At 70.5% G+C, this 20,635-nt stretch overlaps 5 protein-coding genes across 10 annotated transcripts; 3 read left to right on the top strand and 2 right to left on the bottom strand.

Annotated features, from left to right (window-relative positions):
- Positions 1–808: 808 nt before the first annotated feature.
- Positions 809–3,614, top strand: SMTNL1 (smoothelin like 1; the record flags this gene model as incomplete). The annotated part of the gene is made up of 7 exons (XM_063334516.1): positions 809–1,177; positions 1,560–1,755; positions 2,012–2,045; positions 2,253–2,393; positions 3,050–3,152; positions 3,230–3,381; positions 3,466–3,614. Coding segments are annotated over 7 exons (1,140 nt in total), but the record flags the coding sequence as incomplete, so codon positions are not given.
- UBE2L6 (ubiquitin conjugating enzyme E2 L6) lies at positions 3,442–7,045 on the bottom strand. Of its 5 annotated transcripts, XM_063334512.1 has the most exons (5): positions 6,279–6,355; positions 5,568–5,657; positions 4,750–4,936; positions 4,455–4,665; positions 3,442–3,636 (listed from the first exon to the last, which is right to left on the bottom strand). In XM_063334512.1, the coding sequence occupies exons 1-4, from the start codon at positions 6,297–6,299 to the stop codon at positions 4,502–4,504; spliced, it is 462 nt and encodes a 153-aa protein (XP_063190582.1). In that variant the 5' UTR covers positions 6,300–6,355; the 3' UTR covers positions 3,442–3,636; positions 4,455–4,501. The 5 variants fall into 5 exon arrangements, with proteins under 5 accessions (XP_063190582.1, XP_063190580.1, XP_063190583.1 ...); XM_063334510.1 differs by lacking the exon at positions 3,442–3,636 and having other exon boundaries at positions 3,972–4,665; XM_063334513.1 differs by lacking the exons at positions 3,442–3,636; positions 6,279–6,355 and adding an exon at positions 6,050–6,130 and having other exon boundaries at positions 3,972–4,665; positions 5,590–5,657.
- On the top strand, positions 5,898–13,876 carry SERPING1 (serpin family G member 1). Of its 2 annotated transcripts, none has more exons than XM_063334503.1 (9): positions 5,898–5,960; positions 8,954–9,024; positions 9,249–9,318; positions 9,433–9,961; positions 10,499–10,636; positions 10,717–10,920; positions 11,683–11,825; positions 12,149–12,368; positions 12,994–13,874. In XM_063334503.1, exons 3-9 carry the CDS (start codon positions 9,250–9,252, stop codon positions 13,242–13,244), a joined length of 1,554 nt encoding a protein of 517 aa, XP_063190573.1. In that variant the 5' UTR covers positions 5,898–5,960; positions 8,954–9,024; position 9,249; the 3' UTR covers positions 13,245–13,874. The 2 variants fall into 2 exon arrangements, with proteins under 2 accessions (XP_063190573.1, XP_063190574.1); XM_063334504.1 differs by lacking the exon at positions 5,898–5,960 and adding an exon at positions 6,132–6,247 and having other exon boundaries at positions 12,994–13,876.
- A 128-nt stretch (positions 13,877–14,004) lies between these two features.
- Positions 14,005–16,093, bottom strand: YPEL4 (yippee like 4). Its single transcript, XM_063333804.1, has 4 exons — positions 15,816–16,093; positions 15,176–15,219; positions 14,616–14,724; positions 14,005–14,284 (listed from the first exon to the last, which is right to left on the bottom strand). The coding sequence occupies exons 1-4, from the start codon at positions 15,957–15,959 to the stop codon at positions 14,195–14,197; spliced, it is 387 nt and encodes a 128-aa protein (XP_063189874.1). The 5' UTR covers positions 15,960–16,093; the 3' UTR covers positions 14,005–14,194.
- Positions 16,094–17,678: 1,585 nt separating this feature from the next.
- On the top strand, positions 17,679–20,502 carry CLP1 (cleavage factor polyribonucleotide kinase subunit 1). Its single transcript, XM_063333802.1, has 3 exons — positions 17,679–17,792; positions 17,931–18,556; positions 19,729–20,502. The coding sequence occupies exons 2-3, from the start codon at positions 17,951–17,953 to the stop codon at positions 20,398–20,400; spliced, it is 1,278 nt and encodes a 425-aa protein (XP_063189872.1). The 5' UTR covers positions 17,679–17,792; positions 17,931–17,950; the 3' UTR covers positions 20,401–20,502.
- The last annotated feature ends 133 nt before the right edge of the window (positions 20,503–20,635 follow it).

Below are 20,635 nucleotides of genomic sequence, written 5' to 3'. Positions count from 1 at the left end.
GGGCGGGAGGGTACGGGGCGAGGGGCGGCTGGCGGCGGGAGAGGGTATGGGGGGGCTCTGGGGGGGTGCTGGGGTCTGGGGGGGTCGGCATGGGGTTCTAGGGGGGTGGGATGGGGTTAGAGGGGGGTTGAGAGGGGGAACTGGGCGGGCGGGAGGGGGAACGGAGGGGTCGGGATGGGACACGTGGGGTCGGGGGGGGATACGGGGGGATCGGGGTGCGGGGTTGGGGGGGTAACGATGGGACATGGAGGGTCGGGAGGGGAATTAATGGGGGCCGGGAGAGGGTGTGGGGGGGTCGGGATGGGACACGGGGGGCACTGGGATGGGAGGGTGTGAGGAGGGGAAGGGGGGGTTGGTACAGGGCATGGGGGAGCTGGAGGAGGCGGGGGACAGGCTGGGGTATTGGGGTGCCCAGGGTGGGGGAATGGGGGTGTCGGGGCTCGGGGAGGGCACGGGGACGGGGCAGGGTGGGGGGTTAGCCGGGCGGGGGGTCTATGGGGGGCACGGGCAAGCCGGGGGGGCCACCACAGTGACAGCCCTGTGCCCCTGCAGCAGTGACCGCAGCGGCATGGAGCCCCTGGGAGACACCGACACCCCCTCCCCAGACACCCCGTCCCCGGACACCCCCACCCCCGGCACTACCATCTCGGACACCCCCACCCCCGGCACCCCCACGGCGGACACCGCCCCTCACCCCCCCGCGGGGCCGGGGGCCGGGGGCGCGGGGGGGAGCAGCGGGGAAGCGGCAGCCCGGCACGGCGGGAGCGACCCCCCGGCAGAGGGGGGTGATGGGGGGGACGGGCAGGGGGCGGGGGCGGCAGGGGACGCGGGGGGGGACACGGGGCCGGCAGGGGACGCGGGGGGGGACACCGAGGCCGCAGGGGCCGCGGAGGGGGACACGGGGTCAGAGGCGGCCGAGGCTGCCGGGGGCGATGCCGGGGGCGCGGGGGGGAAGGACAAGGGCGCCGGGGACGCGGGTGGCGACGCTGAGGGGGCTCAGGACGCGGGGGGGGATGCGGGGGTTGCGGAGGGCGATGCCGGGGAGGAGGCAGCCGGGGGGGGTGCCGGGGGCGGTGCCGGGGCCCCCGCGGGACGTGCCGGGGTGGGGGCTGCCGCGGAGGGGCGGCAGGAGGGGGCCGGGGGACCGGCAGCAGCGGGCAGCAGCCGGGGCCGGCAGGTGAGAGGGGACACGGGGGGGGACAGGGCTGGCAGTGCCAGGGGCAGGGTGGCAGTAAAAGGGACGGGGGTGGCATTGCCCATGAGGGCAGCACCAGGGGGCAGGTGACGGTGCCAGGGACAGGGTGGCAGTGGCAGGGGCAGGGTGACAACGGCAGGGACAGGGTGACAGTGCCCATGCTGCAGTGCCAGGGACAGGGTGACAGTGGCAGGGGCAGGGTGGCAATGGCAATGGCAGGGTGGCAGTGGCAGTGGCAGGGTGAAAATGGCAGGGCCAGGTGGCAGTGCCCATGCTGGCAGGGGCAGGGTGACAATGGCAGTGGCAGGGGCAGGGGCAGGTGACAGTGCATGTGCTGGCAGTGCCACCCCGGCTGTCTCCACAGGAGCCCACCTGGCTGCAGGACGAGGAGGACGAGCTGTGGCCCGAGTTCCCCCCCTGCTCATCCCCAGAGGGGACCACCAGCCCCACTTCCCCCATGTCCCCAACGTCCCCCGGGTCCCCTATGTCCCCGATATCCCCCATGTCCCCCACATCCCCAGCGTCCCCCACATCCCCGGCGTCCCCCACGTCCCCCACAGGTAAGGGTCGCACTGGGCAGTGCGAGAAGGGCCCTGCAGTGGCACCAGCATCCCCTGGGGTCACCACTGCCCCACACAATGTCCCCTCCATGGGGTCCCCTATAGGTCCCCCATGTCCCCTCTCCGTGGGGGAGCACGTCCTCCGGCCCCATGGTGCCCCCCCATGTGGGACCCTGCTGGTGCCCAGGGGCATGTGGGTGCTCCCCAACCCGGGTGCCCCCTCCCACCCCACCGACCTCTTCTCTCTCCTTTGCAGCCAGCACCGCCGAGGGCTCGGGGGGCAGCGAGAGGTGAGTGTGGGCAGGGGGGCGCATGGCCCCATGGGTCCCCACGGCCAGCCGGCATCGGGGCTGCCCCATAGCCCTGCCCCACCGCGGGGACCCACAGTCCTGTGTCCCCATGGGTGGCACCCCTCACTTGCCCCCCATGTCTGGACCACCCCTGGGTGTCCCTGTGTGTCCCCATCCCCACCCACGGGGCCACCCGTGTGCCCGCAGGGGTGCACCGGCGGAGGGGCCGCGGGGCCAGGTGCGCCCCGGTACAGCAGGGCCGAGGCCGAGGCTGGAGGGGGCTGGGGGGCGGCCACGGGTGAGTGGCCGGGCACAGGGACGCAGCGCCATCCTGGAGAAGTTCGGAGGGTGAGAGGGGCCTGACCCCCCGAGGGGCAGAGCGGGGCTGGGAACCATGGGGCAATGGGGGGCATGGGGATACTGGGGGGCAAAGGGGCAATGGAGGGCATGGGGGGGCTGGGGCCCATGGGGCAACTGGGGGGGTATGGGCTAATGGGGGGCTATGGGGCAATGGGGAGGTCACAGGGACCTGGGTGACAATGGGGCAATGGGGCGTACAGGGGTATTGGGGGGCAATGGGGGATATGGGGGAGGCTAGGGGAGCATGGGGCAATGGGGGGCATGGGGATATTGGGGGGCCATGGGACAATGGGGGGTATGGGGGTATTGGGGGACAATGGGGGACATGGGGTCCTGGGGGGGCACAGGGGACTATGGGGCAATGGAGGGTACAGGGGGGCTGGGGGGCCATGGGTCAGTGGGGGTACTGGGGGGGCACAGGGCAATGGGGGCACTTGGGGGGTCAGGCCACTGGCCAGCGGGGAGCCCCTGGGCAGACGCCATGGGGCAAATGGGCCAATGGGGAACGCTGGGTCAAGGATGCCCCCGGGGGCAGGGACTGGCCAAGGGGGGGTCCCCTTGGGGAGGGTCAGGCCAAGGGGGGGGGCGGGGAGGGCCCACATGGAGGGTGTGGGGTGCCCCATGGCACCCGGCATCGCCCGCAGGGCAGCCAAGGGTCCGGCCCCACACCTGCGGCGCGTGGGGGGCACGGCCACGGTGAAGGCCATGCTGCTGGAGTGGTGCCGCGCCAGGACCCGCAGCTACCAGGTGAGGATGGGGGGCCGGCTGTGGGGCGGCCATGGGAGGCCGTGGGGGGCCGCCTGACCCCCCTCTGCCCGCGGCAGCACGTGGAGGTGCAGAACTTCTCGGGGAGCTGGGGCAGCGGCCTGGCCTTCTGCGCCCTCCTCCACAGCTTCTTCCCCGACGCCTTTGACTACGGCAGCCTGGACCCTGGCGACCGACGCCACAACTTCGCCCTGGCCTTCGCCACCGCCGAGTGAGAGCCCCCCCGGCCCCAGCATCCCCACCCCAGTGCCCTGTCCCCGGGCAGTGTCCCCCGGTGACGGCGGTGTCCCCGCAGGGAACGGGCGGGCTGCGCCCCGCTGTTGGAGGTAGAGGACATGGTGCGGCTGCCGGTGCCCGACGCCAAGTGCGTCTACACCTACCTGCAGGAGCTGTACCGCTGCCTGGTGGCCATGGGGCTGGTCAAGACCAAGAAGCGCTGAGGGGGGGCGGGGGGGTGACCTTGGGGCTGGTGAACACCAAGAAGCGCTGAGGGGGGGCGAGGGGCTGACCTTGGTTGGCTGCCACGCGCCCACCCAGCCGCTCGGTCGCTCCCCGCCTCGGCAGGGTGGGAGGGGGAGAAGATAAGAGGGAAAAACCCCCTCGTGGGTGAAGAAAAAGGCAGTTTAATAAAGCAGAAGCGCTTTATTAAACTTTATAAATTAAAATTTATTCTCCGCTCCCCGTCAGCCGGCCCTTCCCAGGGAGGGGGGACTTTGGGGCGCTCCAGAAGACAAACGTGGTAATAACGAATGTCCCCCCCCGCCTTCCCTTGGCTTTTACCTCCCAGCATGACGTCATGTGGTCTGGAATATCCCTTCCGCCAGTCGGGGTCATCCATCCCGGCCCTATCCCCCCTCAAGGACCATCCCCCCCAGCCCATCGCTGGCGGGGGGGGTGTTGGGGGCAGCCCCGGTGCTGCCAGCGCTGCCCAGGACACCGGGGTGTCACCATTAACCTCACCTCAGCCAGACCCAATGCAGGGGGGTCCCCCACCGCTCCCACCCGTGCCACCCCCCCGGCTTTGTCCCCTGTCAGCAAAGGCTCGTGGTGGCCTCGTCTCTCGTGGCGGGGATGGTGGCACCAGGCAAGTGGCTGGGGGTGGCAGGAGCTGGCAGCAGGGGGGCACAGCCCTGGCACAGCCCCACCACGGAGGGGACAGGCAGGCAGGGGGGCATCCCCCCAGGGTGGCAGGGGGGAAAAGCACCTCCCGCTACCCCCCACTGTCCCCGCGAGGCATCACGGGGCCAAGCCCGTCGCATGAGTAAATTTATTAACATTAATTACCGGACAGAGAGGTGCCCCAGCACAGGGCGGGGGCGATGGCGGGTGTCTCACAGCGCGGGGGGGCCGTGGCGGGGCTCGGCATGTCGGCGGGTGTGTTCCTCCGCCTGCCGCCAGAAATCCTGGGGGCGATCCTGCAGCTCCCGGGCCAGATCCTGCCGCAGCGCCCGCCGGGGGTCCGGGCTGTCCAGCAGCAGCTGCAGGTCCTGCAGCACTGCAGGCAACCGGGGGGGCGTCAGGGGGGGCGCCCCCTCCTGCCGTGACCCCCCCATCCCATCCCCATCCCCACGGTGCCCACCTTGGACGGCGCGGGTGGTGGGCACCCAGTGCTGGGGGGAGGTGAGGGGCTGGCAGACGCGGCCCTGGGGGTCCACGCCGGGGTGGTAGATGCTGGTGCGGAGGGTGGCGCAGGGGGGGGACAGCGGGTGGTGGGGGGAGAAGGTCAGCTCGAAGCGGAAGGCGCCCGCATTATACGGGGGGTTGTTCTGCGGGGACACACACACACACACACCCCCCCTCAGATCCCCAGCCGCAGCCCCCATCGGGGGGGACCCTGTCCCAGCCCTGATACCCAGGGGAGACCCCCCCATGAGGGGAAACCCCCCCCAATACCTCCAGTCCAGGCCTCAGGGTCCCCACAGTGTGTCCCCAGGGGGACCCTCCCCCGTGTTGCCCTGATGGGGATGCCCACTTGGTGGCCCCCAGGAGACCCCCCCCCCACCCCCATGTTCCCCCCACTCCCTGTGCCCAGGAACCCCCCAGCTCCCCAGGGCTCCCCCAGCCCTCCACACCCCAGGGGACCCCCCCGTGCCCTCAGGCCACCCCCAGGGGACCCCCTATACCCCCAGGGCCCGCCCCAGCCCCCCATGCCCAGTGAACCCCCAAGCCCTCCTGTGCCCCCCGCGACCCCCGCCCACCGGCAGCAGCAGACCCTCCAGACCCTCCGCCGAGGCCCCCAGACCCCCCCGAGCCCCCAGACCCCCCGTGTCCCCCGTCCCCCGCCCACCGGCAGCAGCAGCCCCCCCAGACCCCCCGAGCCCCCTCCTCCCCCGCCCACCGGCGGCAGCAGACCCCCCAGAGCCCCCAGACCCCCCGTGTCCCCCGTCCCCCGCCCACCGGCAGCAGCAGCCCCCCCCACCGCAGCACGTTTCCCTCCAGCGGCCGCAGGTCGCGGGCGCCGCCCCAGCGCCGGGCCTCCTCCAGCTCCTGCGGGGCGGGGACACGCCCCGGGGGCGGGGTCACACACGGGACACGCCCCCGTGGGCGGTGTTTTCTCTCGGGACACGCCCTCGTGGGCGGGGTTTCCTCCCTGGGCGGGGTCGCCGCCAAACCACGCCCCCCGCGGGCCCGTCCCCGCCGGGGAAACGAAACCGGAGCGCGCGGCCCCGCGGCGGGGGGAGGCACCGCCCGCACCGGCACCGGCACCGGCACCGGCATCCCCCGCACCCCCAGCCTCATCCCGGCACCCCCCGCACCGGCACGGCATCGGGACCCCCCCCACCGGCACCGGTACCGGCACCCACACCCGCACCCCACCGGCACCCCCCGCACCCCCACCTGCATGCCGGCACCCACACCGGAACCCCCCACACCCTCACCGGCACCGGCAACCCCCGCACCGGCAACCCCGCACCCCCACATCCGCACCGCGCCGTCTGCCCTGCACCCCGACACCCGCACCCCCCCGGCCACCCCCCACCCCCGCGCTGGCACTGCTGGGTGCTGACACCGGGACCCCCGGCACCGCCACGGCCCCGCGCCCCTGGTCTGACCCCGCTGCCCGTGATGACACGGGGGTACGGCCGCCCCCCCGGTGCCCCCACCCACCTTGGCGATCCTCGCAGCCATGGCCACCAATGCCCGGTGCCAATGGGCGGGGCTCCACCGGGACACAGCCCCCGGGGGGGCGGGACAAGCTGCTCTGGCCCCGCCCCAAGCATGGGGCTGGGAGTGGGGCCAGATGGGCCTTGGGTACCCCAGGGCCATAGAGATGGGTGGGGATGAGGGGCCAGACAGGCCTTGACTACCCCGGGGCCATAGAGATGGGTGGGGATGAGGGGCCAGAATGGCCTGGGGCAGCCTGGGGCCACAGAGAAGTTGGCCGTGGAGGGACAGACCTGCCCCATGCATCCCCGGTCATGGCAGTTCTGTCAGGGTGGGAGACCCAGAGGTGTCCCTGCCCCAGGGTTGCTGGGAGGTGGGGCGAGGGCAGCCATGCCCCACAGCGCCCCATCTGCCCAGAGGCAGTAGGTTGGGCCTTCCTACTTGTGGGGTGGGAGGGCTCCTTGGGGAACCCACCTCCCCAGATCCCAGTCCCAGGCAGAGGAGATCATAGAGTTGAGGCAAGAGGGGCCAGACTGCCCTGGAGTAGCCCAAGGTGCTGGACAGTTGTGGGGCAGGTGGACCCCCAGCCCATCCCCATGCTCTGGGGACAGGGGTGTGCTGAGGAGCTCCCTTGGCCAGTGCTGGAGGGCAGAGGGGCTGGGTGGTCCCTGCCTCACCCCAGGCAGCAGAGAAATGTGGGGGGAGGGACCCCGGGGGGGGTTACACCACCTGGGCCTCCCCCCAAGTAACTGGGGGCTCAGAGAGACAAGAACTGGCAGCTCAAGCTGGAGCTTGAGTGGATAGAGTGCCCCTTGTCACCAAGGGGTCGTAGAGGGGGGGCAGTTGAGTGGCTAGAGTGCCCCTTGTCACCACGGGGGTCGTGGGGGGGGGCAGTTGAGTGGCTAGAGTGCCCCTTGTCACCACGGGGGTTGTAGAGGGGGGGCAGTTGAGTGGCTAGAGTGCCCCTTGTCACCACGGGGGTTGTAGAGGGGGGGCAGTTGAGTGGCTAGAGTGCCCCTTGTCACCACGGGGGTCGTAGAGGGGGGGCAGTTGAGTGGCTAGAGTGCCCCTTGTCACCACAGGGGTCGTGGGGGGGGGCAGTTGAGTGGCTAGAGTGCCCCTTGTCACCACAGGGGTCGTAGAGGGGGGGCAGTTGAGTGGCTAGAGTGCCCCTTGTCACCACGGGGGTCGTGGGGGGGGGGCAGTTGAGTGGCTAGAGTGCCCCTTGTCACCACAGGGGTCGTAGAGGGGGGGCAGTTGAGTGGCTAGAGTGCCCCTTGTCACCACAGGGGTCGTGGGGGGGGGCAGTTGAGTGGCTAGAGTGCCCCTTGTCACCACAGGGGTCGTGGGGGGGGGGCAGTTGAGTGGCTAGAGTGTCCCTTGTCACCACAGGGGTCGTAGAGGGGGGGCAGTTGAGTGGCTAGAGTGTCCCTTGTCACCACAGGGGTCGTGGGGGGGGGCAGTTGAGTGGCTAGAGTGCCCCTTGTCACCACAGGGGTCGTGGGGGGGGGCAGTTGAGTGGCTAGAGTGTCCCTTGTCACCACAGGGGTCGTAGAGGGGGGGCAGTTGAGTGGCTAGAGTGTCCCTTGTCACCACAGGGGTCGTAGAGGGGGGGCAGTTGAGTGGCTAGAGTGCCCCTTGTCACCACGGGGGTTGTAGAGGGGGGGCAGTTGAGTGGCTAGAGTGCCCCTTGTCACCACAGGGGTCGTGGGGGGGGGCAGTTGAGTGGCTAGAGTGCCCCTTGTCACCACGGGGGTCGTGGGGGGGGGCAGTTGAGTGGCTAGAGTGCCCCTTGTCACCACGGGGGTTGTAGAGGGGGGGCAGTTGAGTGGCTAGAGTGCCCCTTGTCACCACAGGGGTCGTGGGGGGGGGCAGTTGAGTGGCTAGAGTGCCCCTTGTCACCACAGGGGTCGTAGAGGGGGGGCAGTTGAGTGGCTAGAGTGCCCCTTGTCACCACGGGGGTCGTGGGGGGGGGCAGTTGAGTGGCTAGAGTGCCCCTTGTCACCACAGGGGTCGTAGAGGGGGGGCAGTTGAGTGGCTAGAGTGCCCCTTGTCACCACAGGGGTCGTGGGGGGGGGCAGTTGAGTGGCTAGAGTGCCCCTTGTCACCACAGGGGTCGTAGAGGGGGGGCAGTTGAGTGGCTAGAGTGCCCCTTGTCACCACGGGGGTCGTGGGGGGGGGCAGTTGAGTGGCTAGAGTGCCCCTTGTCACCACGGGGGTCGTGGGGGGGTGCAGTTGAGTGGCTAGAGTGCCCCTTGTCACCACAGGGGTCGTAGAGGGGGGGCAGTTGAGTGGCTAGAGTGTCCCTTGTCACCACGGGGGTCGTAGAGGGGGGGCAGTTGAGTGGCTAGAGTGTCCCTTGTCACCACAGGGGTCGTAGAGGGGGGGCAGTTGAGTGGCTAGAGTGCCCCTTGTCACCACAGGGGTCGTAGAGGGGGGGCAGTTGAGTGGCTAGAGTGCCCTACCCCAGCTCACAGAGGGTACCCGCCTGAGGGCTGGTCCTCCAGCGCCGGGCACGGAGCGCGATGGGGGCCGCGGGGCTCGTCAGGGCGGGGAGGGGCCGCATCCTGCGCAGGGCGCCTGCGCCCAGCTCCCCCCGCGCTGCCCCAGGCACCCCCCGCTGCCGGCCCGGCTGATTTACGGGAAGCCACTGGCCACCCTCCTTAATCTTTAACCAGGCAGGGCCGGAGCCGGCCAGACCCCCCCGCGCCCGGCCGGACACACAGGGACCCGACCCGCCGGCACCCAGGTGGGACCAGAGTGCTGCCCCCCGCACCCAGCCCCCCAGGGGTGTCAGACCGGGGCCTCCCCTGGGCGGGGGGGGCACGCTGGGGGTACACGTGGGGCAGGGAATGGGGGTGCAGGGTGCCGAGGGGGGTGGGTGGGAGTGCGCTGGGTGCCAAGGTGGGGTGCTGGGAGCTGGGGGGGGGCACTGGGTGCCCATCAAGCCCTTGACCTGTGCTCGCCCACCAGGATGCCCACCATGACGCTCTGGCTGCCCCTCCTGTGGCTGGTGGCCGCAGCCACGGCCACTGTCACCCCGGTAAGTGTGGCCCAGGGCCCCAGGCTTCCTGCGCCCAAGTGTCCCCGTGCCCACCCTCACCTGGGTCCCCCCCGGGTGCCCCCTGCCCGCCCTCACCAGGGTCCCCGTGCCCAGGTGCCCTCCCCGGAGGTCTCTCCCAGCTGGCTGAAGGTCCTCATACAGCACCCGCTGACGCCGGAGCCCCCCCATCCTGCACCAGGCCCACCGGGGGATGCGGGGGCACCCCTCCTGCCCGTGCCCACCCCCCCTGCCCACCTCAAGGACGTGCCTGGCTCGGATGCCGCCCCCCCCAACGCCACAGACCCCCCTAGCTTTGAGGAGGCTGAAGGAGCACCCGAGGAGCTGAGCACCGTGGCCAACGGCAGCACAACAGCGCCGGTGCCCAGCACCACCCTTGCCCCCCCCAGCACCACCCTTGGTCCCCCTGGCACCCAGGGCACCATCGCTCCGCCGTGCCCTGGGGACGAGGAGCCGGCCGAGGGCTGCGGGGAGCCCACGGGGGAGCAGCGGGCGGCCGTGGCCGAGGCGTTGGGCACCTTCGCCCTCCGCTTCTACCAGCACATGGCAGAGGCTGCCCAGCCCGATGCCAACCTGCTCTTCTCCCCCATCAACGTCGCCATGGGGCTCTCGCACCTCCTGCTCGGTGAGGGGCTGCCCGCGGGCACTGCCACCGGCACTGCCGTGGGCTCTGCCGTTGGCACCACCGGGGACTCTGCCCCGGCCATGGCTGTGGGTTCTGCCATGGGTCCTGCTATTGGCACTGCCATAGGCATCGGTGTGGGCACCACCACGGGCACCACCATCGGCTCTGCCCTGGGTTCTGCTGTGGGCTCTGCTATTGGCACTGCGGTGGGCACTGCTATGAGCTCTGCTGTGGTTTCTGCCGTGGGCACCACCATGGGCTTCACCATGGGCTCTGCCGTGGGCATTGCTGTGGGTTCTGCTGTGGGTTCTGCTATTGGCACTTCCATGGGCACGGCACCACTGTGAGCTCTGGTGTGGGCTCTGTCATGGGCACCGCCACGGGTTCTGCTGTGGGCACCGCCATGGGTTCTGCCGTGGTCCCTGCCCTCCTCACCGCTACGGGCACCACTGTGGGCACCGCCTGCGTCCCCCCAGCCGCCCCATCCCACAGCACGGCGTGCCGCGGCTGCCTCGCTGAGCTCCCCTGTGCCCGCAGGCGCCCGTGGCGAGACCCGAGAGCGCCTGGGTGCCATCCTGGCGTACCCACCGGGGATGGCCTGCCTGCACGGCGCCCTGCGGCAGCTCGCCAGCGCGCCCGGGCTCTTCTCGGCCGCGCAGATCTTCCACCACCCAGGTGAGGCGGGTGGCCGGGCGCCGGTGGGGCCGACCGTGCCAGGAGGGCGCGGGGCTGATGCCCACCATGCCGCCGGGCAGAGCTGCAGCTCCGGACCCGCTTCCTCAACGAGTCGCTGCGCTTCTACGGCGCCCGGCCGCAGGCGCTGAGCGGCAACGAGAGCCTGGACCTGCTGCGTGTCAACGAGTGGGTGCGCGGGGCCAGCCGGGGGGTCCTGCCTGGCCTCCTGCCCGCCATGCCTCCCCAGCCCCGCCTGCTGCTGCTCAGCGCCGTCCACCTCCGCGGTACGCGGCACACATGGGATCCGACACGGGAGCTGCCCTCGGATCCGTCCTGGGGTCTGCCCTGGGATTCGTCCTGGGATCCGTCCTGGGGGTTGTCCTGGGGGTTGGCTCCAGGATCTGCCCTGGGATCTCCCTGGGGATCAGCTATGGGATCTGGCCCAGCATCTGCCCTGGGGTCTGCCCCTGGGTCCCTCCCGGGGGTGGCTCAGGGATCTGCCCTGGGATCTGCCATGGGAATCTCTCCTGAGGACCTTCCTTGGGATCTGTCCTGGGTATTGGCTCTGGCTTCTCTCCTGTGGGTCTGTTGTGGGAATCTGTGCTGGGAATCTTCCCCAGAATCTGCCCTGGCTTCTACCCTGGGCTCTGCTCAGGGAATCGGCTCTGGGATCTGCCCTGGAATCTCTCCTGGGGGGTGGCTCAGGGATCATCTGCCCTGGGATTTGCTGTGGGAATCTGTCCTGGGAATCTTCCCCGGGATCTGCTTGGGCATCTACCACGGCCTCTGCCTGGGGAATTGGCTCAGGGATCTGCCCTGGGTCTGCCCCAGGATCTGCCCCGGGATCTCTCCCGCGGGGTGGCTCAGGGATCTGCCCTGGGATCTGCCCTGGGTCCCACCTGGGGGAAGGTCTCAGGGCCCTGCCCTCGAGCTCAGCCTCGAGATCTGCCCCCGGATCCAGCCGGGATCTGCTGCAGGGCCGAGCCCGGGGGTGCCCCGTGTGTCAGCCGCCCCATGTCCCCCATCCCGGTGACGTGTCCCTGCAGCCGCCTGGCGCACGCCCCTTGATGCCAAGTGGACGATGCCGCTGCCCTTCCTGCGCCCCGGGCGCCCCCCCCGCCTGGTGCCCACCATGACCAGCAAGAAGTACCCGGTGGCTTCCTTCACTGACCCCCGCCTGCAGGTCCAGGTACCCCCCTGCGGCCGGGACCCCCCTGCCACAGCACGGGGCGAGGGGGGGGATGCGGCACCACTGCCATGGCATGGGAGGATGGGGGGGGACAGGCTGTGACATCACTGCCACGGGACTCGGGCAGAATGTCAGGCTGTGACCTCACTGTGGTGGCACTGGGGGCTGTGACGTCACCACAGTGGCTCTGGGGGGGATGCTGGGCTGTGACATCACCGCGGTGGCACTGGGGGGGTGCCAGGCTGTGAGGTCACCACAGGGACACCGGGGGGGGTGCTGGGCTGCGATATCACCGCAGTGGCCCTGGGGGGTCTGTCGCACAGGTGGGGCGGCTGGAGCTGAGCGGGGGGCTGAGCCTGGTGGTGCTGGTGCCGCGGGGGCCCCTGGGGGCGCTGGGGACGCTGGAGCGGGCACTGGACCCCCCCACCTTCCTGGGGCTGCTGCGGCGGGTGGCCCGCACCCCCCCCCAGGCCACTGCGCTGGCCCTGCCCCGCCTGCGCCTGGACCTCGCCCTGGACGTGGTGGCCCTGGTCCACGACATGGGTAAGGCCACCGACCCCCCGCGGGGACGTGCCCCAACCGCGCTACGGGGCTGGGTGGGCGTGGGGTGATGTCACGTCCTGCGCAGGAGGTGACATGTGATGATGTCAGACCTTGCAGGACATCACTGGCCCCTCCCCGGTCCCCATGTAGGTCCCTTGCCCCACTGCCCCCCCTGTTCCCCGGTGTCCCCATGCCTTTGGTGTCCCCAGGGTCCCCCAGTGACCCCGTGTCCCTGCTGTCCCCCATGTCCCCAGTGCCCCTGATGCGCCCCACCGCCCCCATGTCCCCAGAGCCCACAATGTCCCCAGTGTCCCCATATTACCCCTGCTGTCTCTGGTGTCCCCAGTCACCTCGATACCCCCCACATCCCTGGTGTCCCCCACGTCCCTTAATGTCCCCCAATGGCCTCCATTGCCCCCTTGCCCCTGATGTCCCCAATGTCCCTGGTGCGCCCCTACTGTCCCCCACATCCCTGGTGTCCCCAAGGCCCCTCAACGCTCCCCATGTCCCTAGTGCCCCCTCTGCACCTGCACCCCCATTGCCCCGGTGTCTGTCCCTGCTGTCCCCCACGTCCCCAGCGTCCCCTGTGTGGCGGCGGGGCTGGCGCTGAGGACGTGTGCCGCAGACTACGGGCTGTTCCTGGACGCGGAGCTGTGCGGGCTGGCGCGGGGCCCGGCGGTGGCGGTGGACACGGCGCGGCACCGGGCAGTGCTGGCGCTGGACGAGGCCGGCGTGGAGGCAGCGGGCGCCATGGCCACCTCGGTGGCCCGCACGGCCCTGCTGCTGGAGGCCCTGCGCCCCTTCCTCTTCGTCCTCTGGCACGACGCCGACGCCGTCCCCCTCTTCATGGGCCGCCTCAGCGACCCCCAGCCCTGACCCCGGCCCCTGCCCACCTCCCGCCCTCCCTCCATCCCTCCCTCCTCTCACCCCTCTATCCCTCCTGCCCTCCCTCCATCTCTCCTTCTCTCCCTCCATGCCTCGCACCCTCCACTTCTCACCCCTCCATCTCTCCCTCCTGCCCTCCCTCCATCCCTCCTGCCCCCCTGCCCTCCCTCCTCTCACCCCTCTATCCTTCCTGCCCTCCCTCCATCCCTCCATGGCTCGCACCCTCCACTTCTCCCCCCTCCACCTCTCCCTCCTGCCCTCCCTCCATCCCTCCCTCCTCTCTCCCCTTCATCCCTCCATCCCTCCCTTCATCCATCCCTCCCTCCTCCTGCCCTCCCTCCATCCCTTGTCCCTCCCTCCTTCCTCTCCTCCCTTTCTCCCTCCCTCCCTTTTTACCCCTCCTTCCCTCTTTCCTTCCCACCACCCTCCAGTCTCCCTCCTTCCCTCTTCCCTCCCTCCAGCTCTCCTTCCCTCCCTCCTTCCACCCCCACACACCTCCCCCCCATCTCCCACCCCTCCCTCCCCTGCCTGCCCCCCTTTCCCTCCCCCTCCACACCCCCCAGCCCCACAGGGCACTATGGGGTCCCTGCCCCCCCACTCTCCCCCGTGCCTCAGTTTCCCCACCAGCTCAGGGCCTGAGGCCCCAATAAACGCACTGACCCGGCTCCTGCCTCTGGGGAGGGGAAGGGATAGCCGGCGTTGGGGGGGGAAGTTGGGTGCTATCAGGGACCCCCCGGCTGGGTGCCAGGGCTGAGCCGGGGGGTGGCAGCGCCGGGGGCGGGTGACACCCAGCACCTTCCTAAAAAAAAAAAGCCTTTATTGCCCTAGAAAAGCCCCCGCAGCCCCCGCCCCAGTGACAGGCACCGTGGCCCCCAGGGGGGCGGCAGGGGGTACCCCCTGCCCGGGGGTGCTGCTGGGGGGGGGTGCCCTCGCCGAGCCCCTCAGTCCCAGCCGTTCTCCTTCACCATGTGCGACATCTCGATGATGAACTTCCCCTCCTTGTACTTCTGGCTGCTCTCGAAGGCCTGCTCCTGGGGGGGACACCGTCAGGCCCCCACCCTCCCGCGCTGCCACCCCCCGGCTACCCAGGCACCAGCATCAGGGTGATGGGGACAGCCCCCACATGGGTTTGGGGTGCTGGGGTGGGGCAGGTCACGGTTTGGGGTGCCCAGACCAGGGGTGCCCAGGGGGGTGCCCAAGTAATGGTTTGGGGTGCTCAGACCGGGGGTGGCTGGGGGGGGTGCCCAGGTCATGGTTTGGGGTGCCCAGACTGGGGGTTTGGGGTGTCCAGGTCACGGTCTGGGGTGCCCAGACTAGGGGTGCCCGGGGGTGCCCGGGGGATGCCAGGGCAGGGGCACTCACGTATTTCCAGCCCAGGGTGGTCTTGCAGCTCTGGCAGAAGATGTCAGCCACCGAGTGCAGCCCCGTCAGCAGCAGACGCTGCTCCGCCGGGCCACAGCCCACGTTCACCCTGCGACCGAGAGACAGCCGTGGGCCACCGGCATGGCACGGTACCGCCTGGCACGGCACTGGCATGGCACGGCACAGCATGGCACCAGCATGGCACCGGCACAGCCCAGCATGGCACAGCTTGGCACAGCACTGGCATGGCACAGCGTAGCACCTGCATACCACTGGCCTGCCACAGCCTGGCATGGCACCAGCATGGCATTGGCATGGCACAGCCTGGCATGGTACAGCCCACCATGGTACTGGCATGGCACAACCCAGCACGGTTACAGCCCAGCATGACACCAGCATGACACCAGCATGGCACCGCATGGCACTGGCACGGCACAGCCCAGCATGACACCAGCATGGCACCGCATGGCACCGGCTGGCACAGCCCGTCACATCCAGGAGAGCAGCTCTGGGTGACCCCGGTGCCCCCCTCCCCCCAGGCGCCGTCCCCGTGCACTCACACGGAGTTGAACAGGTAGGCACGGCCATGGCTGCCCTGGAAGGACTGTGGGGACACGACACGAGTCACCAGCCGGGCACCGCATCCCCTGTGCCACCAGCGTCCCCCCACCCCACACCACACCAGCCCGAGGACACCGAGGGGGAGATGGTCACCTCCACGGGAGCACTGCAGGGGACACCTGCCACCCCCAGGACACCATGGCGGGGGACACTTGCTACTCTGGGGACACGGGGGCAATGCTGACCACCACGGGAACACCTCGAGGACAACACGGAGGGAACGCTCACCACCCTGGGAACAGCACGGGGGGGGATGCTCAGTGTCCCCGGGCCACCTTGGGAGGAAGCTCACAGCCCCCAGGGACACCATGAGGGGGTCTCTGTCTGTCCCAATGCCACCATGGGAAAAAGCTCACGGCCCCGGGGACACTGTGTGGGGGTCCCTGGCTATGCTGATGCCACCACGGGAGGAAGCTCACAGCCCTGGGGACATCACGGGGAAGGGGGGGGGATGCTGACTGTCCCTGGGCCACCATAGGAGGACGCTCACGGCCACAGGGACACCGCGGGGGGTGCCTGTCTGTCCCGTCCCCCGGGGGGGCAGGTGGCCATCTGGCGGGGTGGTAGCCGCGGTGGCACCTTGGAGATGAGCTCCTCGTGGCGGGCGAGGTGGGCCCGGCAGTGGACGCAGCTGTAGGTGCGGAGGGAGCGGGGCAGGTAGCTGCGGAAGGTGCGGGGGGGCAGGCGGGCGGCGGGGGGCAGGCGGCGCCGGGGAGGGCCCATGGCGGGCGGCAGGGCCCCTGGGGGGCGCGGGGGGGCCCCGGGGGGCAGGGTGCACCCCCCGCAGAGCCGCTCGCAGGGGAAGCAGCGCAGCAGAGCGCCGAGAGCCGTCGTTCCTCCCGCGCCGAGGTCGGGGGGGCACCGCGGCCCCGCGCCCCCCCGGGTCAGAAGGAGGCGGAAAAGAGGGGCGGCCTGCAAAGGGGCAAAGGGGGGCGGTGAGGGGGGGGGCACTGCCTGGGGTCCCCTCCCCAACAGCCACCTCCCCCCCGCCCCGCTGCCGGCTGAGACCCGGCCAGCTCATCGCAGGAAGGCGGGGGGGGCAGTGCCCCGTCCTTGCTGTCCCCGCAGGGGACGGGGGGAAGGGAAAGGAGGGGCAGAGGGGGGCCCGAGGGCCTGGGGAGAGGACGGGGGGGTCCTCCTAAGCGGGGTCTGGGGGTCCTGGCGGGGGAGAGTCCCGAGGGGAGCAATGGGGGTCCCGGGGTGGGAAGTCGGGGTCCCAAGGGGGATATCGGGGGTCCCGGGACAGGAGGATGGGGGTGCTGCGGGGCACAGTAGGGGTCCCGGGGGGATATTGGGGCTCTCGGCGGGGGGGGGGGGGGGGAGGGGCAAGGGTGTTCCCGGGGGGGAAAAGGGCGTCCCGGGAGGGTATCGGGGGTCCTCGGACGAGAGGATGGTGGTCCCGGGGGGACAATGGTGGTCCCGGGGGACACAGTGGGGGTGCCGGGGGGAAGAGTGGGGGCCCCAAGGGGGATATCGGGGGTCCCGAGACGGAAGGATGGGGGTCCCGGGGGGGTTTTGGGGATCCCGGGGGGACGGTGGGGTGGGAGGGATGGTGGGGGTGGAGGTCCCGGGGGGGATACTGCGGGTCCCGGGGTGGACAATGAGGGTCCCGGGGGGGATATTGGGGGTCCCAGGGACAGGCCGGGGCCGGGGGGGGCGGGGGCCGCTCACCGCCTGCCGCTGTCCCCGCTGTCGCCGCCGCCGCTGTCCCCGGGGCGGGCACCGGGCGGCCGCGGGGGGGGGCCCTGCGTGCCCGGGGGCCGCATCACGGCACCGTGACTCATCCCCCGCCGCCGCGACGTCACCGCCCGCACCCCGCCGCCGTGACGTCACCGCCCCGCACCTCCGACGTCAGCAGCGCCGCCGGGGTTGCGCTGCGGGCGCCGGCGCCTCTCAGCACCCCCTGGTCCCCCCTGTCCCCCCGGTGTCCCCCCGCCCCCCGTGTCCGTGTCCACCGGGACCCCCCACGTCCCTCGTGTCCCCCAGGCCGCCCCGTGTCTCCCCCTGTCTCCCCGTGTCCCCCCTGTCCCCCCATGTCACCCCGGTCCTCCCCTGTCCCCCGTGTCCCCCGTGTGACCCCTGTCACCCATGTCCCTCGTGTCCTCCCGGTCCCCCCGTGTCCCCCATGTCACCCTGTGTCCACTTGGGCCCCTCGTGCCCCGCCACGCCCCTCGTGTCCCCCAGGCCACTGCGTGTCTCCCGTATCCCCCCGTGTCACACCTGTCCCCCCTGTCCTCCCCGGTCCCCCCCGTTCCCCCGTATTCCCCCTGTCCCCCGGTGTCACCCATGTCCCCCCTGTCACGCATGTCCCCTGTGTCTCCCCGGTCCCCCCGTGTCCCCCCCACACCAGCCCCGGCCCACGCCGGCGGACCCGAGGTCGCATTCTAATGAGACGTTAATGAGCCGCGGCAGGCCCGGGCTCCGCCCCCTGGCGTCACCCCGCGCGGCTGCTGCCATGGCAACCCCCGCCGCAGCTGTCCCCGCCCGCCGCGCCGGGCGCGCTCTGTGACCTCACTTCCGGCGCGCCCCGGCCGGCCCGGAAGCGCGGCGGCCCCGGTAGGTGGGAGAGGCGGGGACGGGCGGGGGCGCGGGGGTTGCCATGGCAACGGCCTGAGGGCCGGGGGGCGGGCGGGACCCCCGCTCCGGGCGGCGGCAGAGACCGGCCCCGCCGACCACCGGCTGCCCTCCCCGCAGGCCAGGCCCGGAGCCCCGTCATGGCGGACGACGGCGGCGAGGAGAAGAAGCAGGTGGCCAAGTTCGAGCTGGAGCGGGAGACGGAGCTGCGGTTCGAGGTGGAAGCCTCGCAGACGGTGCAGCTGGAGCTGCTCACCGGCATGGCCGAGGTCTTCGGCACCGAGCTCACCCGCAACAAGAAGTTCACCTTCGACGCCGGCGCCAAGGTGGCCGTCTTCACCTGGCACGGCTGCACCGTGCAGCTCAGCGGCCGCACTGAGGTGGCCTACATCTCCAAGGACACCCCCATGCTGCTCTACCTCAACACCCACACGGCCCTGGAGCAGATGCGGCGGCAGGCGGAGCGGGAGGATGAGCGGGGGCCCCGCGTCATGGTGGTGGGACCCACCGACGTGGGCAAGTCGACCGTCTGCCGCCTGCTGCTGAACTATGCCGTGCGGCTGGGGCGCCGGCCCACCTTCGTGGAGCTGGACGTGGGCCAGGGCTCCGTCTCCATCCCTGGCACCATGGGCGCGCTCTACATCGAGCGGCCGGCTGATGTGGAGGAGGGCTTCTCCCTCCAGGCCCCGCTCGTCTACCACTTCGGCTCCACCACGCCTGGTACCAACATCAAGCTCTACAACAAGGTGAGCGTGGGGAGCCTGGCGGGGGATCTGGCCCTGGGGACGGGCCCGGTTCGGAGTTGGGCTCCCAAGCTCCCTGCCGACCCTGGATTGTCCCTTTTTGCTGCTGTGTAAGACTGCGGCGCATCCCCAGCCTGAGCCCTGTTGTCCACTTCTGGGCGCTCCAGCTCAACAGAAGGCCAAGGCGGTGAGGGGAGAGGCATAATGGGGATGATGGAGGGGCTGGAGGAGTCCCCCGAGGAGGGGAGAAGCTCTTCAGTTCAGAGAGGAGGAGCTGAGAGACCAGGATTGAGCTTTCTGCTGCCCACCAGCCCCCACACCAGGCCCTTGGCTGCAAGTCGTGTCTGACCACGGATGGCAAAGCCAGAGGCCACAGGTCACATCGAACCAGCTCATCCCATGGGACTCATGAGGGGAGTGGGGAGCTGAGAATGGCCGCAGGCACAGTCTGATGGCTCTCACATGGGGCCAGCATTAGCCACAGTGTGGTGGCCGTCACTGCAGAGCATCCCTCCCCTGCAGGGACCCCCCCTGCCTGCTGCCCGCAGCCTGCCACTCTGTTTATGGAAACCCGGGTGCAAAGAAGCCCAAGAAAAACCTGAAGATGCCCAAAACCAGACCTGAGTCCCCGGGGTCCTCCCACAGAGGTGGGAGGCCGTTTGGTGACAGAGGCCCCTGCTTGGCTGAAGGCCGCCCGTGGCCCTGCAGTGCCTTTGTCCTACAGCCCTTGGGACAGAAAAGCAGCTCTCCTGCCGCAGTCGAGCACCCTGGAGTGCTCGTAATGTGTTTTAGGGACAGCTTCAGCCTCCTGCATGGCAAATCGCCCCTTTGCAGCTGTCAGTTGTGGGTGGGAGAGAAAGGATTTAATTCCAGGCGGTTGCCCAGGAGCCAGGCACTGCTCCTGCGCCTTAGCAGTAAACGAACCTGCTGAGCACGGTAGGAACAGTACAGAGGGTCGCTGTGTCCCTCCCTGAGGAGCGGGACAGGGCCTGGCCCGGTGGCCTCCTGCCCTTCTGGTGCCATCCAGGGGCTGCTGTTCGTTCCCCGGAGCTCCTGGCCTGGTCGGAGCCAGCGTGGTGCTGCTGCGGGGTCTGAGGGAGCCGTCTGGGGCCCAGGGATGCGGGTGCCGCAGGAGGGTCTCTCTGTTGTGTCATCTCCTCTGTGTTCCCCCGCAGATCACGTCCCGCCTGGCTGACGTCTTCAACCAGCGCTGCGAGGTGAACCGCCGCGCCTCGGTCAGCGGCTGCGTCATCAACACCTGCGGCTGGGTGAAGGGCTCGGGCTACCAGGCACTGGTGCACGCCGCCTCCGCCTTTGAGGTGGACGTGGTGGTGGTGCTGGACCAGGAGCGGCTCTACAACGAGCTGAAGCGGGACCTGCCCCACTTCGTCCGCACTGTCCTACTGCCCAAGTCCGGCGGGGTGGTGGAGCGCTCCAAGGACTTCCGCCGGGAGTGCCGGGACGACCGCATCCGCGAGTACTTCTATGGCTTCCGGGGCTGCTTCTACCCGCACGCCTTCGACGTCAAGTTCTCCGACGTCAAGATCTACAAGGTGGGGGCTCCCACCATCCCGGACTCCTGCCTGCCGCTGGGCATGTCGCAGGAGGACAACCAGCTGAAGCTGGTGCCGGTGACGCCGGGGCGGGACATGGTGCACCACCTGCTGAGTGTCAGCACGGCCGATGGCCCCGACGACAACATCTCCGAGACCAGCGTCGCCGGGTTCATCGTGGTCACCGGTGTCGACCTGGAGCGCCAGGTCTTCACCGTGCTGTCCCCCGCCCCGCGGCCCCTGCCCAAGAGCTTCCTCCTCATCATGGACATTCGGTTCATGGACCTCAAGTAGCGCAGAAGGGAGCCCCCTCCCCGCGGGGACACCACCCCCCCCCCGCCCGTTTTTACCCCTTTTGTAACGTTTGTTATTAAATCTCGGAGCTTTTCTCCCGTGGGTGAGTGTCTCACCGTCCTCCCCCCCGCGTCCCACAGTGCGCAGCGCCGAGACCCGTCCCTCCCCGAGAGGCGCCGCGGTGGTACGTCCCGCGCATGCGCGCTTTGCGCCGCCGCCGCCGCGCGCGCCCCGC

Source organism: Chroicocephalus ridibundus, chromosome 4 (genome assembly GCF_963924245.1).
Source record: "Chroicocephalus ridibundus chromosome 4, bChrRid1.1, whole genome shotgun sequence".
Lineage (NCBI taxonomy): Eukaryota > Metazoa > Chordata > Aves > Charadriiformes > Laridae > Chroicocephalus > Chroicocephalus ridibundus.
This window is presented reverse-complemented; position numbering and strand designations above follow the sequence as displayed.